We start from the raw sequence: 18,761 nt of genomic DNA, 5'->3' as shown, positions 1-18,761 counted from the left end.
GTTATGAACCTGTTATTTTTGGCCTGAGGTGGGGAAATATGATTTCTTGAAAGTTCAGAAGTACCTTTTTGGAAATTAAACAATAAAGATTCATTAAGGCCCTGTTTTCTGAGATTTATTTATTTATTGTAACATTTACAACTAGTAATTGACAACTCTGAAATGTAAGTAACTGTGATACTTACTCAACACCTGTAGTAATACAGAGCAAATGGGTTTTTTTTTCCTCCCAGAGACATTCATATCTCTATCATTCAGCATCACATCTGACAGAATGAGGGTTAAGTCCTCAGATTCTGTAGGATCACTGATGAAGTTCACCCGGTCTTCAAACCCTCTCCCGACCATGACAACATCTCCACGCAGAGAGATGACGTCTTTGCCCATCGCCTCCCAGTGAAAGTGCTGCTCCTCTACAGGTAATCCTGAACCATTGCAGGACAAGATCACACTTTCTCCTAGATATGCGTGGACCTCTGACATCTGAAGGTAGAAACCTAGACAGACTGGATGAGAAAATGCATTAATGCTGATAAAGCTGATTAAACATGGAAGAGAAATAATTTAAAAAATGTCTTTGAAACAAAAAAAAAAAAAAAAAAGCATGTTGAATTGTACTAAGAGAAAAAAATAATCCATTGCATTATAATTGCTTGTATTTTAATGTCTTATATTTTCAGGGCTTGCATTTTGGGGATCTGAAATTCAGTTTATTGAATGTTATTCAGTTGTTTATTTCAATTCAAAACATTTCACAAATATTTTCATAATTAAAAATTCAATAATCCATATTCACCTCACAGATTTCACTTCCAGAGAAATATTAAATCTAGGGCTGCACAATAAATCGAAATGAAATCGAAATTGCCATTAGGCAGAAGCTGCAACTGTCATGTGTATCTTTCAGTGAAGCAGGGTTCTGTGATCAGTAGTAAATCTCCATCCAAAGGCCAGAGGGCACTCTCGAGCTGAAACTCCAAATACACCCTGTAGAAGAAATTCAGGAAATGCCTATAGTGGTTGCTGAATAAACAGAAGATTTAAATGTTTCCATTGATTCAGCGTGGCTAATAAACACACAACTACGGGAGTATATGGTTTATCTGAGTTACTATTATTATAATTTTCATTATAATAAATTATATATATATATATATATATATAATACAGTGCTAATCGACATAGCCTTTATCACTGCTTAGAATACTATGAAATATGTTGGGTGCCTTATTCTGTGTAAGAAGCCACATCATCTCACAGAAGGATATATTTCAAACATTCGGCGGACATTATGAAGTGAGTTTAGGGTAAAACAGGTTATTAAATGTGGTATTTTCACGTGCTTTGAAATGGAGCAGCATTTACTACACAGAGCCGTGGTTCCATGAGAAGCTACGCAAACAGCTTTCATTGTTGCAAATGATTTCTTTGATTTCATAATAATACAAACTCTATCATCTTTTTGCTTAGCTTGTCAGATTACTGTTCTGTGTCTATTTAAAAATATAATTTACAGTGGTTAAAACTGACTTATAGGTAAGCCTCGCCCCCCTTAGCTACTGCTGTGAACTCAGACAAACAAACACTCCAGTTACTAATGTAACCTCAGTTGCCTGAGTTGGGTCACTGTAGCCATACAGATCCAGTCTGTATGAAGATCAGATGGTCACTGTAGCCACCCATATCAAGTCTGTATCCAGTCCAGATGTTGAGTCAGCATCTAGAGATGTCCTCTACAGCCCGGAATGTCAGCAGAGACCACGTCAACTAAATGCACCCCAGAGACAGATCCCCTGCAAAGACCTCATCACTTCAATGACCATCGCCACAAGACTACGGGAACCAGACGAGTCCTCTGCACCTGTGTTGCAGCTTGGAATTAAACTACAAATCTGGGCAGAGGAGAACTGGCCCCTCATCTGAGCCTGGTTTCTCCCAAGGATTTTGTATAAAGTGCTATACAAATAATATGACTTGACTTAATGCTAATGAGAAACTCCTGTTTCTCTGTTACTTGTTAACATCTGTGTAGCTGCACAAACCAGTGGCACTTGATCCCACCATAAGGGCAGTTATGACCACTATATAAGTCTGCTTGGAGTGCCGTTCCCTTATTTTAGAGAACGGAGGTTACATTAATAACTGGAGTGTTCCCAATCAAACTGGAACTCCCACTGAGTCACTTGACTCTAATGGGGAATGCATCCCCATTATGCATGCACTCATTAGAGGGCCCCTTATGCCTGTGCTACAGAAGACACAGTTGTAAATTTGAGGTCTACTTAACTTAAGCCCTTCTGCTCAAAGGGGGAATGGGTCGACTCAAGCAGAAAAGATATGCGCCTGCATAGGAGGGACATCCAAATGATATCCAGATGATCTAATAAAGGTAGACAGCGATGACCAGCCAGCAGTCACACAAATCTCCTCGACAGAAATCCTACTGGACCACAGACAGGAGGTAGAATGGGCCCTCACCTATAGGGCATTGCAAGCCAACTACGGAATAAGCCAGAGCTATAACATCTACTATCCAGCGAGTCTCTGCTTTGTAACTGACAGCCCCTTTGAGCAGCTTCCAAAGCAAACAAAGAGCTACGCTGATTGTCTAAAAACCTAGAGTGCTCAACATACACCCTCAGTGTCCAAACAAGAAACAGCAAGTTGGGCCCCTGCTCACCATTCTCTGTAGGGAGAGCTAAAGGGAGTTGAGAGCACCTTAGATATGTAACCTCTTCAAAGCTGTAGAAAGACTTTACAGTCATTAGGCATGACAGTGCTTGAAAGTCACCTACATTTGACCGATGCCAAGGCCAAAAGCAGAGCAGTTTTAAATGACATGGGCTGCAATTCAGCCTTTTGAAGCTGCTCAGAGAGAGGGCCCTTGAGGGTCCTCAGGACTATATACAAACCCCATGTCAGCACAGTTCTATGGTGAGGTGGATTCAGTCACCGAGCTCCCCTTAGAAATTTAATGACCGAGTAATTTCTGCTGATTGGGCAGCCAGCCACGAGAGAATGATTCACCATGATGGCTGCCACATAAAGCTTGAGTGTGGAAGGATTACAGACCTTATCCAGCTTCGTATCCAGACTTCATGCGATGCACCAGTCACAGACGACTGGCCATTTAAGCGAATAAACTCAACTTGTAGACAGAGCTCTAGCCTCTAGAATGGTATTAGTGACTCTCACAGAGAGCAGGCTAGAATCCCATTGAGGAGCCAAACATGAAGGCTCCACAGCTGTGGCCAGGAATGCCAAATCTTGCCCTTCGCTTGCAAGAGAAGGTCTCTCCTCAGTCGTTGTGACAGGGCTGCAGAAAGCAGCTGAAACAGTTCTGGGAACCAAGTTTGGTTTTTCCAGAGTGGGGCCATTAGGACGAAAGAGCACGTTGTTTAGCAGAGTAAGGGAAGGGAAGGTATACAAACTGCAGACAGACTGCAATAATTTCAAGGCAGTTGATAAGTAGGCATCACTTGTGGATTGACCAGCCATACGCAGAGTAGCCCTAGATGGAGGCATCTCTCATGACTACTTTCCTTCTGGAATTCATTCCCAACTGAATGCCTGATAAGAACAGGTGAGGGGTTGTCCAGGAGGCCACAGATCTGATACAGCGATTGATTACCCTGATATAATACTGGCCCAGGCACTAGCCGTTGGACCAATATGAGTTTTGACCCCATATTGGAGGGGCCGCATGTTTAGCAGGCCCAGGGGAATCACAGAGGGGATGGCATACATGAGGCCAAGCAACCTCTGAAAGATCCTGAGGGCACGCGTAGTCCCTAACTTAAATGATGTCCCAACTTGCTGAATGTTCATGGAGCATTCCGGCATAATCCAGGTTCGCATCTGAACTGAGTTTATAACTGTTCCCGAAAAGGACACTCACTGTCTGGGAGTCAGTCAATTCTTGGCTGAGTTGATTCTCAGGCCAAAATTCTCCAGATGTCTGAGCAACAATGACCTGTGAGCAATAAGTTCCCATTCTGATCCGGCTAGCACTAGTCAGTCGTTGAGGTAGTTCAAGATACTGATTCCCATCTGTCTCAGAGGGTAAAGAACCGCGTCCATGCACTTTGTAAAATCAAGGGCAAGGGGCCAGGGACAGTCCGAATGGTATGACTGTTTACTGATAGGCCATTCCTTCAAATGCAAATCTCAAGAAAGGTCTGTGAAGGGGGGGGCTGTTTGAATGTAAATGTATAGATCTTTAAGATCAGATATCAGACAGAAAAAAGTCATATTTGACATACTTGCAGAGGATCTGTTTCAAAGTTGACATTCTGTATGGCTGTTGCATGAGAGTAAATTCAGAATTATGAGAATTGGTCTGAGCCCGCCATCTTTCTTAGTAATTGTAGTTTGTTATAGAGATGGAGATGTTTATATCTTTCAGAATGGCTCGTACTTTTTATTAGCCAACATGGAGAGCTCGCAAACACACGAAGCAAGTACATTCACCCGCCTTTCCCAGGGGGCACCTCAACACAGAGAAATACCATATATGAACATAGCTTCCTTAAACCTAACTGATGGATGACATATCATCAGCTATCTACAGTAATGAGGAAGTAGCAGCTGTAAAAAAAAAAAAAAAAGCCTTTTCATTAAAGGGACTATTTAAATGGCACCTTTTGCAAGCAGTGTGTGTATTTCAGGGATGAAGTATTTGAACTTTGTTGTCCTGTACCAAAGTCTGAACCACATCTCTGAAACGAGGCAGCCTGTGAGTGAGCTGGGGCGAGTAACATCGTTCTATGATTTTTTGAATCCAGACATGCCTGGGAGAGATTTCCAAGTCAAAAGCCAATGGCAAGCGACTGCATTTTTACTAATGGCAGTTTGCCATGCATGGAAGAGGAACTGACATTTGTGATTCCAGGGAAAGGAGAAAGGCTTTTTTTTAATATGTGGATCCACTATCATTTGCTGGGGCAAAAACTAAGCTTGTAGGTTGTGCCTGGCTAAGAACCTCCAAAGCTCAGATTTATTAAAGAGGTGGGGAATAATCGCAAGCATTCTCATCAATCTGGTTTAAAAAGATCAAACCACTCATTAGACAAGCCGTGTTGATCCTAATATGTAAAACACACTAGAGGATCAGAGTAATGTGCACATTCTCCACTTAATAACCCTCATAAGGTCTCTGGGGTCAGTATGACCCCAATCAACTTTTTTTTTCCCTTAGTTAAAAAAGAGAAAAGTTTCCTTTGTTTTCCTTCATCTCAGTGGAATAAGATTTTGTGATTTTTTTTACATTATCTGTCTGTATTCCCATATAAAACTGGGCTTGTTTTGGTTGTTCTGAATGTATGTAAAACATTTTTTTTTTTTTTGCCACATATGTTTATAATGGATGCCATCTTATTGGGAAAAAAAGCCCTCCCTACACTTACCATAACCCTACCGATACTTTATTTTCAACATTTTTATGATTTTCTTCAATTTTTTACAAAAATAAATGCTTTTCTGATGTGATTTGCAATTTGTAAAGGGAAAATTTTTTTTATTATTATTTAACATTTTTTATGTGACAGGACAACAGGGTATGGACTTTTTCACTGAAGGAAGCTTTATTATGGTTATGTAAACATATTTTAGCCCGAAGCGCTGATCTGAAGTTAAAATGCCTTGATGGATTTGTTTTTCACAAACATGCAACTATTGGCCTCATAATATGTCAATTGATTGACTGGATTCGTGATGGATGAACTTGTGGATTATTGTGCTGTTTGTATCAGCTCTCAGTCTGACTACACCAATTCACTGCAGAGAATCCACTGGTGAGTAAGTGATGTAACACTAGATGTAGATGCAAAATGTATTTACCTCTAGGATGGCATGGGGATGATGAAATTTTCAGAAAACTTTCACTTTTGGGTGAACTACTCCTTTAATATCAGCAAATATACAGATACTAAACAGAAGAAACAACTTACCTTTGAGGTCTAGAATAAAAATGAATATAGTTCCAAGAATATGCGTTTCCTCTCAGAAAACCTATTTAAAAAATAAAAATAAATATTATTTAAGGGTTATTAAATAGTAGGTATTGTTATTTAAAACCTAATGGACTGTATTGTAAGCAGCCAGAATGATCATCCAATAATCGGCTACTTGAGCCCCGCCTCCGTCACGCCCACAAACGCTTATGAAGCTTTATTTAATAATGCTCATGCGTCACACTGAGCCTGCAACCAAACCCACATTAAACTTTTAAATTATGACATTTAATTGTTATACACAATACAGCAATAGTTAGTTGTTTGTCTAAAGCACGTGAGATTCAGAAATTATTTTAGTATTTTTATGCTATTAATATTTAGAATTTGCTTATTTTTTTTTAAGTTTAAGTATTTTATATGCATTTATAACTTCCATTTTTTATCAGTTTATCTTGAATTTTTATTTAATTGTCAGTCATTTTAGTACTTAGACTTAAATTATTTTATTTTTAATTGATATTTAATTAGTCATAATGTTAATGTTGTTTTCTAAAAAACAACTTAATCTATTTTATTGTTAAACTTATTTCAGTTTATTTCCCAGATAAGATTTTTTGTTGATTAATTTTACTTTAATTTAACAATTATGACATTGGTTGTCGAAACAAAAAATCTAACTTGTATTTGCCTATTGATGTTGGAACGGATGAGGAAAACACTGGATGGATATGTTATATTTTATGTCTGTACATCATGTCTGATGACAATTAAAACTAAATTGAGAAAAGAAAAACTAAACAACTTGAAAAATAATAATAATAATGCATTAATAGATTATTTTACATAAGACATTGGACTATTTGTAGTACAGTGTATTTTATTATATAGATTATTGTTTTAATTAAAACTTTAATTTCTACTTGTAAGTTGCTTAATTTTGTGCTTTTCTTTGCAGTCATTTCAGTGCTTCATGATTTATTAGTCAGAATTTGATTAATACTAAGCCTTCAGCATTGAAATGAAATGTTTCTCCAATATTGTTAACCGTATCATGACATTTCCAGCTGAAACCATAACTGTACCGCAGTAAATCCACAATATCTTTTGTTATAGCTGAAGTGCATGATATGATGAGGAAATTAAAGGAGTACTTACCAAGTGTTGAGTTATTCAATCAGTTTGTGGTTTAGTTTGCTGCATTCATTCAGTGTGTTTTAAGCCATTCTTGTCTCATCTTCAATCACAAAAGAAGTTCGGTGCACTTCAGAGTGAGGTTACATGCTGAACAGAGAGAACATGAATCCAGCAGCTCTGTACGTGAGTGTCATGCTGCACAGATGCTGCTTTATGTCTAAGGCCTGGGGTGACATGGGTGTTAAAATATGACCTGACGCAACATCCCAATCATATCACAATGCAACAGTGCCATTACATTATTGACTTAATAAATTTGCGAAGAAAAGGATTGTTTCTGTCCCTAATGCATGTTTTGTCCAACTCTGTCTATGAGTATTTTTAATGTATAAGCACGGGCTGTGAAATATTAGACGACACAGGCACCAGGATCATCTTCTGAATGATGGAATTTCTTGGCTTGACTTAAAGTATTTACAATCTCCAATCACCCTTCAACACTTCTGGCAGAAACTCAAACTCTATTTTAAGACTTATCTGACTCACACGAGGACAATAACACGGAGGTGTTTGTGAAAACAATTGCATAAATATTTATATTTTTAATCTTTCGGTGATCAGATCCAATAAAATGCACGGTCAGATAATTTAAGATCCATTATAATATTTGGGTGAACTAACCCTTTTAAAGGCTGAATCGCTCAAAAAAAGTTAATTCCACAAAAATGCACTGTAATTTATAATTTTTTAAATTATAAATATTTTCATATAACCAAATAATTAGGGACGTGTACTTTAAATAATTTCAAAATTAATGCATAACACATTTCACTCTTCTTTTTTTTCTCCAATTTGTATATATGTAAAAAAAAAAAAAAAAAAAAAAAAAAAAAATTAAAATGGTCTTCAAGGCCTTAAAATAATCTGTAAATAACTCTTAATGCACACACACAGGGTATAAAAAGTAAACATCCCCCTTTAAAATTATATTTTGTTGCTTTGGAGTCTGAAATGAAGATGAATATTTTTCTTTTAGTTTTATCTAGGTGTACTTAGACACTTAAAAGTTGGAAAAAGGACCCCCAAGCCCTCCTAAAAATTACTTGTGAACTTAACCAGGTGGAGCTAATCACCTTCTCAAACACACATAGCCATTTAATTTTCTTCTGTGGTCATTTTGATTAGCGGAGCATGAAAAGAGCTTCCTGGAGCATTCCAGTCCTTTGCAGTAAATCATGGAGGTGGTAATATCTTGTTATGGGGAGTTTCTCTGCAGCAGGGTTTGTTGTAGCCCATGCGGAATGAGACCTGGTATTTTTCTGGTATTATTTGCACCTAAATCAATATTTAATGTCCGTTAATTTATTTATAAAATAGCCATGTATGGACAAGCAGGCTAATGTAGTTGACCGGTCCTTATCACTAAAACAGACGGCAATGATTATCCTTCAATTATTTCCCTGCCAGACACATTGAAACACTCACTTTAAACACATTTGTTTTGCACTTTCACAATCATCTTTCACACTATTATGAGAGACACAAAGCAGAAAAAAAATCAACTAATTTAATATGATAAATTCATGCAAATCTGATAAATACACCACCACAGAGGATTTTAACAGTCAGGAATATAATCATGAAAGGTTTTAACAGTTTTGCACATATATGTATACACACACACACATTTCTCAAGGAAGGAATATTTGGTTTCTCATCTAGAGACGTTGATAAAAAATTAAGCTTTAAATCACACATAGCCTAAAAACATTACAGTACAACTGAAAAAAAAAAAAAAAAAAAACTCTAAACCCCTAATGTTTCCATACAAAACTAAAAGCTACACACTATACTAGCACAATCTCTATGATCAAGTGAGTTCAGCAGCGCTCATGGAAGCTGGTTCATCTACTGTAATGAAGCCTGATATGCCAGAGATATTAATAGGCCTGGCCTGTCATGTCTCTATAAATGTTTTCCCAGTGGCCGAGGGGAAAGGAGAGCCGGAGCTCAGGACTTCCAGCTGTACGAATAGTCTCTCATGTGCAGCTGTCTGAGTGCACTCTTTCCCAGCATGCTCGGCACTGCCAGCTGCTGAACGGAGCTCTGCTGTAGGCCGCACCTGCCGAGATCCTGTACCACGGCCTCCTACAAAAAAGACCAAATGAGAGCATGACATTTTCTGTCTACACAGACCTAATATAAAGGACGTCGAGAGAAAAGTCAATCATAAATAACATGCAATACTGAGAAAAAAACGTGTTATTGAGCAGAGCAGGGCTTCCAAATGGGGGATTTGTCCAGGTTTAGTTTATTTAACATAAATTAATATAGACTTTAATAATATTATCAATTTTGTATGAAAAAATATATATATTATTAAAACTATATAAAAACAATACTAAAATAATTGAACGTTAAAACTAATTACAATAAAAATTGCAGTTTAATCAATACATATATCACTATATATATATATATATTAGTGCTGTCAAAATTAGCGCGTTAACGCATTCGATTAATTTTAAATATTTAACGCGTTAAAAAAAAATAACGCAATTAACGCGGTTGCAGTTTTTTTTTATTTCCAGTTGTGGCCTATGTGTGTTCAAAGTGCAAAGAAATATGGATAAGACCAAGGAAGGACTTTTAGACGGAAAGTTTCAGTTTAAAACTCTGCCGGATTACTCTTGAGTCTGCCACAAGAAACAGCAACATTAAAATCATGAACTCAAATGTCATTGTTTAAAAACAAAAAAACCAATGACTGTAACAGCGCGTAAATCAGACCTTTCTGTAACGCTAACGTTAATAAGCTTAAATGAAAAAAACGAAATAATTGTGTAGCGGAGTATTTTTTGTACACAGTGCCGCGAACTGTCAATCACTCCTGTGCGCGTGCATCACTGTCCTCCTCGCAGCTGCAGCAACTTGCGCTCTCTCTCTTCATCAAGCTTTAAAACAAAAAGGGGACAAAAAGATCATATTCTCTTTGTGCATAGGCTATAGATTAATTAGATAAATGAATATCTCAATTTGTGCCTTGCCGTCTACGGTATTTTTTTAGAACTTAGAAAAAAGATGCTGCAGCCAATGAGCAGCCGGCGGGGGCTGCAGGACGACTCAACCTCCGCAGACAGTTTTTAATGTTTATCAGACAATAAATACTCAAGATTTTGCTTTAGTATAACTCACAACGAGTTTCACACACCTTCTCCGGCCACGTTGAGTTGTTGACACTTAACAGTGGGAAAGCGACACATGCGCTATTCACTTGTATAACTTAAGGGTGAATGGGTAATGTAGTTTCTGCTCTGGGTGGGATGAATTAGGAAGCTTGCATTGTGAAGGGCGCTCTGAAAATCGGCAGTGCAGGTAAAAGATTAAAACCTCTATTAAAACAGATGTCCAGATGAGCGTACCGGTACGCTACAAGCACGTTCTGGGCGCACGGAGAGGTGGCGGTACGCTCAAGAGCTATATTTGGAAGTGGCGGTACTGAGTACTGGTGCGTACCGGCCCACTTAAAGCACTGGCAATGACTATACTTTGGATTTTTTTTGCAGTCCACTTAGAATTCAACATGGAAATCATTTTTGTTTTTTATTGGCATTGATTGTTTTGAAATTCAAATGGTACTTACATGCCTGTGTTTTTATTTCTGTAATAAATATGGCTTTCAAGCCAACAGTTAATTTGGAGGATATTGATGGTTTATTGCAGGTATGTTGTTTACATGAGAAAATCTTTGTTAGTTAAACAAAAATTCCAATAAACAATCATATTTTGAATTTAAATTGTTTCTTTGTCTTGAGTTTACATTAATTATTTACATTTTACATTTACATATCCAAAAAGTTTCAGTCTTTTAATTGCGATTAATCGCGATTAATCGCGATTAATTTTAAAAAATTGTGCGATTAATTAGTTAATTTTTTTTAATCGATTGACAGCACTAATATATATATATATATATATATATATATATATATATATATATATATATATATATATATATATATATATATATATATATATATATCTATATCTATATATATCTATATCTATATATTTTGAAACTGAGTAAATCCTACTCCAATCTTTTGGTTTTTTTGAGTGTAAATGCTGTGTCACAGAGCTAAAACACTGCATGTGATGAAACGCACCAGTTGTTGAGGTTCAGAGGTCTGGCTGACGGGAACATTGAGGACAGCTGTGGGTTCATGGGTGTAGAGACCCACAGAAAACTCTCCTTTCTGAGCGGGTTTCAGGAGCTGCGTCAGCGCGTGTAGCGTGTGGGGCATGATGGGTCCCGTCACCTCCAGACTGCACACGTCCTGATAGCCCATTCTCACCCGAGTCTTCACATTCACAGTACGAGCCTGAAACGTGCACAGAAGAGACACACAGACAAAACATTTTCATTAGAAAAATGACTAGAATCAGTAATAAAATAAACTTTATTAATACGATTGATCAAAATCAAATAACTGAAAAATAAAATACAAAAGTACAATAAATAGAATAAAAAATATAAAAGTATAATAAAATAAAAAAGATAAAGATAAATAGAATTAATAAAATAAAAAAATGGAAAAATGAAATATAATGCAATAAAATGTAAACAAAATAAGTAAAAATTTAATATAAATATAAAATATAACAAATGTATAGGAAAAATCTAATAAAAAATAAAATAAAAATACAATTAATAAAATGAAACCAAATAAAACAATTTTAATAAATATTAAATATGGGAATGCATCAGCCTAAATCAACTAAAGACCTTTCAACACTGAGAATGGGACAAATCTAGAACATGAGGCTGGGACATGAACAAGAGGTCTGGTACCTTGAGCGTGTGCAGTGTGGCCCCTCTGAAGGCTGTAGGGGCCAGCAGTGTTGGAGGAAGTCCTGCCTGAGAACCGGCTCCAGCCACCAAACTCTTACAGTTAATGAGGAAGTTGAGCAGCGTGAAGGTGTTCGAACCCTCCACCAACACCACAGACTCTGGTCTGTGGTCCAAACGCACCTCTCTGTGCTCCTTACGCCTGGGGCATGAGTTAAGGAACTATATCATGCAAATTTGAGCATTCAGGTTTAATATAACACCTTATGAAAACACATGACGTCATATTCCATGAAGGGTTGTTATACTTAACTAAATATACTTAAACAAATTTATAACTAAATAAAATAAATATAAAATAATATATATATATATTAACTATAAAATAATAAAATAAAAGTTAATGGAGGAAAAAAATTATAAAATTTGATGCCAAACATTTCAATTCTTTTATTTGGTTTAACTTAAAAATAAAATACAATTACAAAATACAAACTATAAAAACACCATGTGCCGATATTTTAATGTTACAAACATATTTCATATTTCATGGCTAAAGAAAGCATTGTATAAATGTGTGGCTCGAGCTGATTGTAAAGGATACAGTTTGATGGAAATGGCATCTGGTTGCTTGATCTTGTCTTGGACGCCCATCTCCTTCAGCCAGGAAAATCCACCATCATCATCATCATCATCATCCTCCTCCTCATTTTCACTGTGCTCACTTAATCTGTAAAAAGCAAAGATGACAAATGCTTTGAGCAGTACTGAAAGCAGAATCGACTCCCATCAGCTGTCAGAGGTCATGTACTCACACATCGCCGCTGGCCGCTTCCTCGCCATCGGTCTCTCGGTGAACACTCTCACCCAGCTGAGATGAAGCAAGCTCTTTGCTCTTCCTCCTCTCCTCCAGCAGAGGGAGGGAGAACTCTATCCCTGAACACAACAAACACAAGTACAAACACTGATATAGTTCATGAAACAATAAAACATCCTTTCAGCTTGTGTATTTCAGCACTGAAAAAAAAACAAAAAAAAAACATTCAAACAATGTGTTTTCCTAATAGGGATACAAGAAACATTTTCAGGCAAAACAACTGAATTTATCAGAATATATAAATTCTTATATGTTTGTGTGTATATAAAATCTTTAATCAGATTATTGTGCTGATATACCAGAAAAAATATATATTGAATGATGTGTTCTTAGTCTTTCCTTTCTGTAATAGAGCAGCAGTCCAGACAAAAGCTATAAGAGCTTAATTAAATGCCAGATAAAGCTTACCAAAAGACCAATGATAACATACATACATACACACACACATATATTATATATATATATATATATATGCATGCTTAACACAGGACATTTTTTGCATACAGTTGATTGGTAATGAACATGATGCAAGGCAACATATCATCATATGATATAGTTAAGAAATTTCACACGAGAAGCAAATGCAAAACACTCGTTGTCCAAAAACACGAGTGCAAATGTGATATTGATTTTATACAACAGTTACATAAAATAAAAAAGGTTAATAGTGTGTTATATTTTAGGCACAATATTGTGCTGGAAGTTTGTGTTTCTTAAAGTATCTTTTCATTTTTAAAATAATTTAATATTTCCATATTCATATAAAATCTATTAAATTGATTTTTCACCCAAAAATGTTAATTTTGTCAACAGTTATTATTCTTCCGTCACATTGTTTCAAACCTGTATGACTTACTTTCTCAAACCAAAACCAAACAGTTTTGGTCAGCACTACAGGAAACAAATACTGAGACATTTCTTTTATTTGTTTTCTTTTTTATTATTATTAATTAATTAATTTTGTGTTTTTAAATTAAATATTTATTTTTAAAGCTACTTTTTAAAATGCTATTTAATGCTTTTCTCATTTAACACAATAATGGATTTAACTGATCTTCATTGGGTAATCTTTCATATTTGATGTGCAATTAATTTGTGATTAATTACATTAATTGCCACATTAAAAATGTTCTCTCTTGACAGTCCTAATTACAATATAAACATAATTCACTGACTGCGAGCCTATAGGATGTGTAACAGCAGCGTGTTTTGACTTTGAATGTGCAGCGCTCACGTTTATTCAATCACCTTTGGACATTTAATAATAACATTAGGTTGTTTCACCATTCCCTGATCAGTCTCCAAATTTGAGACCTCTTTAAGAGACATTTGTTATTTGTCTTAAAATAAGATTTTTTTTTATGGCCTTAAATTTCATAAAACTGAACTTAGACCTTTTGGACTGGTACAAACTTAGAACTTAAACTGAGGACACACAGGAAAGGTTTTTTTAATTATTATTTTTTTAATAAAGATTTTTTTATTTGAGCTATTTTTAGTCACTAATGCTTGTATATCTCTCACTGCAGGGACTCTTACCTTCGGCCTTCATGGCCTCTCGCAGACCTCTAGTGGTGGGGGACAGCAGTGCACTGATGCCTTTAGCACCGCTCAGACCGGCCGCCCTGAACAGCACTGTGAATTGATACGAGCACAGGTAGAAATATGGACACAGTCGGGTCTTCAGGAGACTGTACAGAGATGTCAGACTCACAGACCTACAACACACAAGAAAGCAGTCAACAACACATTCTGTTGCATCTAGTAGAACAGTTTTTCCCAAAGGCTAAATATTTTCAAATGGCAGCATCTAGAGGGCTGATGATTATATTCATGCATGCGGCAGACACTTAAACTAATTTGGCTCTCGTACCAGTCACTCATCAGATTCTGCTGCAGTGTTGCATCCTGGGCCCATGGCATGCACTTGCCGGAGAACTTGCGCTCTGCACCAATCCGTGGGAAGAGGGAGAGCCAGGGTAGCGACGGGTGCTGCCAGTACTGGAGACACTGCTGAAAACCACATCGCAGCTCCGCACAGCCCCTGGGGTCCTGCAACATACACCAAAACAACATGAATACACATTTAACAGATTAGCATTATTTCAGCTTACTGGAACGTAACTGTGTACTCCTGAAAAACTCTAATTATTATATTTTATTCAAAAAAACAAACAAATACGTATTGAAAATCACAATAAAAACTATATGAAACAACACAAAATATTTTAAAAGAAATTATAAATATATAAATTTATTTAAATATAAATAGATAAATATATTTAAATATAAATAGATAAATATATTTACAATTTTTGGCTAAATGACTAAATGTAAATTTAAAAGAAAACTACATTAACAATATAATATTAGGTTTAAAACACTAAAATTTAATCCAACAGAAATGTCGCAACACATAAGTGTGAGAAAACATGCTTTTAACACTATTGCATTGTCTGTTCCAGACCGTTTGATATACTGAGCATTTATAGACTTTTAACCCAAATCGCCCATGTTGTTTAGAGAGTATGACACAGTATTGTCCATTAAATAAGTGAAACTGTTAGCCAATCATAGCAGTAGGTGTTTACTTGTGGGTAGGGATGGGTATCGTTTACATCTTATCGATACCGATACTGTTAGAGATACTTTTTGGTGCAAAAAGATAAGGCGTTGTTGAAAATTTCTAGTTATTTTATAACTATAAAATCTTATTAAACAAGTGAGCTTAAACTTAACATTTAGAAAACTGTTTTAAGTCAAATAAATGTTGTATCATACACTAAAACTGCATCAATAATTGATTAGACAATAATATTAAACTAGTTTAATATTTAATGTATAATTTAATCAAATAAAATGTAAATATAAAAAAAAACTCTAAATACTAAATATTTTAAAAGAATACTACAAATGAGAGGAAATAAATTAAATCATAAACTGTATACAAAAATAATGAAAATAAGTATTTAATATATAAAGTAATAAAGATTTCATATTTAAAGCTGCAGTAGGTAACTTTTGTAAAAATATATTTTTTACATAATTGTTAAACCTGTCATTATGTCCTGACAGTAGAATATGAGACAGATAATCTGTGAAAAAATCAAGCTCCTCTGGCTCCTATTGCCATTTGCAGAATTTCTTCCACTTATTGATGTAAGAAAACAACCAATCAGAGCTGCGGTCCATAACTTTGTTTGTGTTAAAAATTTACAAAATGTATATAATAAGCGAGTACACCATGAATCCATTTTCCAAACCGTGTTTTTAGCTTGTCCTGAATCACTAGGGTGCACCTATAATAAGTGTTAATATTCGGACTATTTTAGATTGCTTCGGGGGTACCGCTGTGGAGTAACCCAGTACCTTTGTGATCCTTCATAGACATAAACAGAGAGAAGTAGTTCCGGCTACAATGTCCTTCCGCAAGACGCAAGCAGTTCTGTTTATTAACCGCTAGACCGTCAAAAGTTACCGACTGAAGCTTTAATATAAAGTGAAGTGAAGTGAAGTGACATTCAGCCAAGTATGGTGACCCATACTCAGAATTTGTGCTCTGCATTTAACCCATCCGAAATGCACACACACAGAGCAGTGAACACACACACACACACACTGTGAGCACACACCAGGAGCAGTGGGCAGCCATTAATGCTGCGGGCGCCCGGGGAGCACCTAAGTCGTGGTATTGAAGGTGGAGAGAGAACTGTTCATGCACTCTCCCCACCCACAATTCCGTCCGGCCCGAGACTAGAACTCACAACCCTTCGATTGGGAGTCCAACCCTCTAACCATTAGGCCACGACTTCCCCAAACTATAAACAAACTATAAATAATTTATTGGTAGGCTGGCTTCTAGTATTAGTTTGAAAATATCTGAAGACAAGAGTGTGCCTTACTTGTATACTAGCAGGTAAGCTGGTGAACTCGGCCCTGCAGTGAGAGCTCAAGCCCTGCGCCTCCTCCTGTGCCTTCAGATGTTCAGCCCAGGAGAACGACTGAGGAGACGTGAACAACAGACGCGTTTTGAGAGACCAATCAGCTGGGAACTCCAGACACACTTCAGCTGGAGCCGCATCACAAACCGCCGCTGGACTCTAGAGACAAACACACGTCAGTGAAGCTAATGAACACACAGAAACCATGACAGAGCAATCATGAGTAACTATGAGCCGTCATCAGACAGACACCTTCAGCACTGGAGGGGACAGATCATCATCTTCAGAGAGAGAAACAGGCGTCTGCAGAAAGATCAGAATAAATTGAACACATGAGCATCAGGAAATATGCCAAAAACATTCACAGAATAAGGGGAATTAGAACGATATTCATTTTTACAAGAACAATAACCAGTGATTATAATATTTACATTAAAGTACAGTAAAGCTCTGATCTAGAAAATTGCTTGCTGACATGACCTGAAGTGAAATCAGAAATTAAAACTTTATCTTAATCAAAGTATAAATCAATTACACATTTTAATATTTTATACAAAAAATAGAATTAATTATTAAATGTTTATAAATATAATAAACAGTGAAAAAAGTTTTAAATAAGTGACAGAATTATTAAAATATATATATTTTATTTTTACTGAATCTTGCCACAACCCCAATATTTTTACCACAGTCCATGATTTTCACAAAAAAACAATACTTCAACAGAAAAATACAATTATTTTATATTAAACAATAAAATAGCTTTAATAATAAAATAATGACGTGAAAAGAAAATATTTGATAAAAAAAATACAAAAGCAAAACTTTAAATAAGAACTTAGAATTACTAAAACTAATTTACTTTAACACTCTAAAACTATATAAAACGTAAAAGAAACCTTGAATATAACATTTTATAAAGAAAAATCATAAAAAAACATTAATGATAATAAAACTATAATATATAAATTTAACAAAAATATATTTAAGCTACCAAATATTTACAGTTGACTGTAATGTAACGTTACCTCTATGTGGTGGTGTTGTTGGTCAGTATTGAACAGCTCTTCTCTCATTGACACTCCAGAGTTCGGAAGTTCTTCTCTACATTTCGCGTCCAAACCCGTAATTGCTGCTGCCGCCTTTTTACCGTCCTGCGCGCCGCTGTGTCCGTCGATATGTGATAAAGCTCTTTTCTTTGGACTGTTGTACGTGTTTTCAATGTTCGCGAATGGATTTCTGCGCTTCACGCCGCCGCTCGCCCGGCCCGGTGCGCTCAACAGCGGGCCCGGTGAGAACGGACGGACTCCGTCCACTGACACCACTGGACTCGACGTTATCCGTCCGGGACCTTCGCTCCGCGCGCGCTTCCGTCTCATCCGGAGAACATCGGATGGTTTTTTAAAGCTGGGAGAGTAGCAGCCTAACTCCGACATTGTGAACGTTTCAGCCGGATATCGCTGCGTTACGCGGGAACTGTGGTAGTTTATTGACTTGTTTTGTTCGGAACGCAACACTCAAAATTTCGCGCGGAACGGAATTACGTCAGGACGTTGCGTGATGACGCAAATAAGTTCTTTGACGTTGTGGTAAAACACCCGACAAATGTAAAGTCTCTACTGTTAAGAAAAAAGAAAAGAAAATATAAAATATTGCCTTAATTGTAAACCATTGCAAATATCTAACAAATAAATAGTCCATAAATATTCTATGTATTCTGGTAGATTGCCTAGGTACATTGTGGTCTTTTATGATAGTAATAAAACACTATACAGATCCAGTCACTGCTGTTTCATATTGTTTCCTTGTTTTTCTAATATTAATAGCTACATCGCTACATTTATATAGGCATATTTACATTTACATTTATTCTATAAGCAGATGCTTTTATCCAAAGCGACTTACAAATGAGGACAGTGGAAGCAATCAAAAACAACAAAAAGAGCAATGATATATATGTGCTATAACAAGTGTCAGTTAGCTTAACACGGTACACATAGCAATGG

The 18,761-nt window shown here is 36.3% G+C and overlaps 1 protein-coding gene across 1 annotated transcript; it reads right to left on the bottom strand.

Moving 5' to 3' along the window:
• Positions 1 to 8,641: 8,641 nt before the first annotated feature.
• LOC128013634 (protein downstream neighbor of son homolog) lies at positions 8,642 to 18,310 on the bottom strand. Its single transcript, XM_052596790.1, has 10 exons — positions 17,784 to 18,310; positions 17,008 to 17,058; positions 16,717 to 16,914; positions 14,688 to 14,866; positions 14,354 to 14,532; positions 12,753 to 12,873; positions 12,542 to 12,667; positions 11,941 to 12,139; positions 11,255 to 11,470; positions 8,642 to 9,236 (listed from the first exon to the last, which is right to left on the bottom strand). The coding sequence occupies exons 1-10, from the start codon at positions 18,189 to 18,191 to the stop codon at positions 9,099 to 9,101; spliced, it is 1,815 nt and encodes a 604-aa protein (XP_052452750.1). The 5' UTR covers positions 18,192 to 18,310; the 3' UTR covers positions 8,642 to 9,098.
• Positions 18,311 to 18,761: the final 451 nt, after the last annotated feature.

This window comes from Carassius gibelio, chromosome A1 (assembly GCF_023724105.1).
Source record: "Carassius gibelio isolate Cgi1373 ecotype wild population from Czech Republic chromosome A1, carGib1.2-hapl.c, whole genome shotgun sequence".
Taxonomy (NCBI): Eukaryota; Metazoa; Chordata; class Actinopteri; order Cypriniformes; family Cyprinidae; genus Carassius; species Carassius gibelio.
The sequence above is the reverse complement of the archived record's forward strand: the minus strand, read 5'-3'. Positions and strand labels throughout refer to the sequence as shown.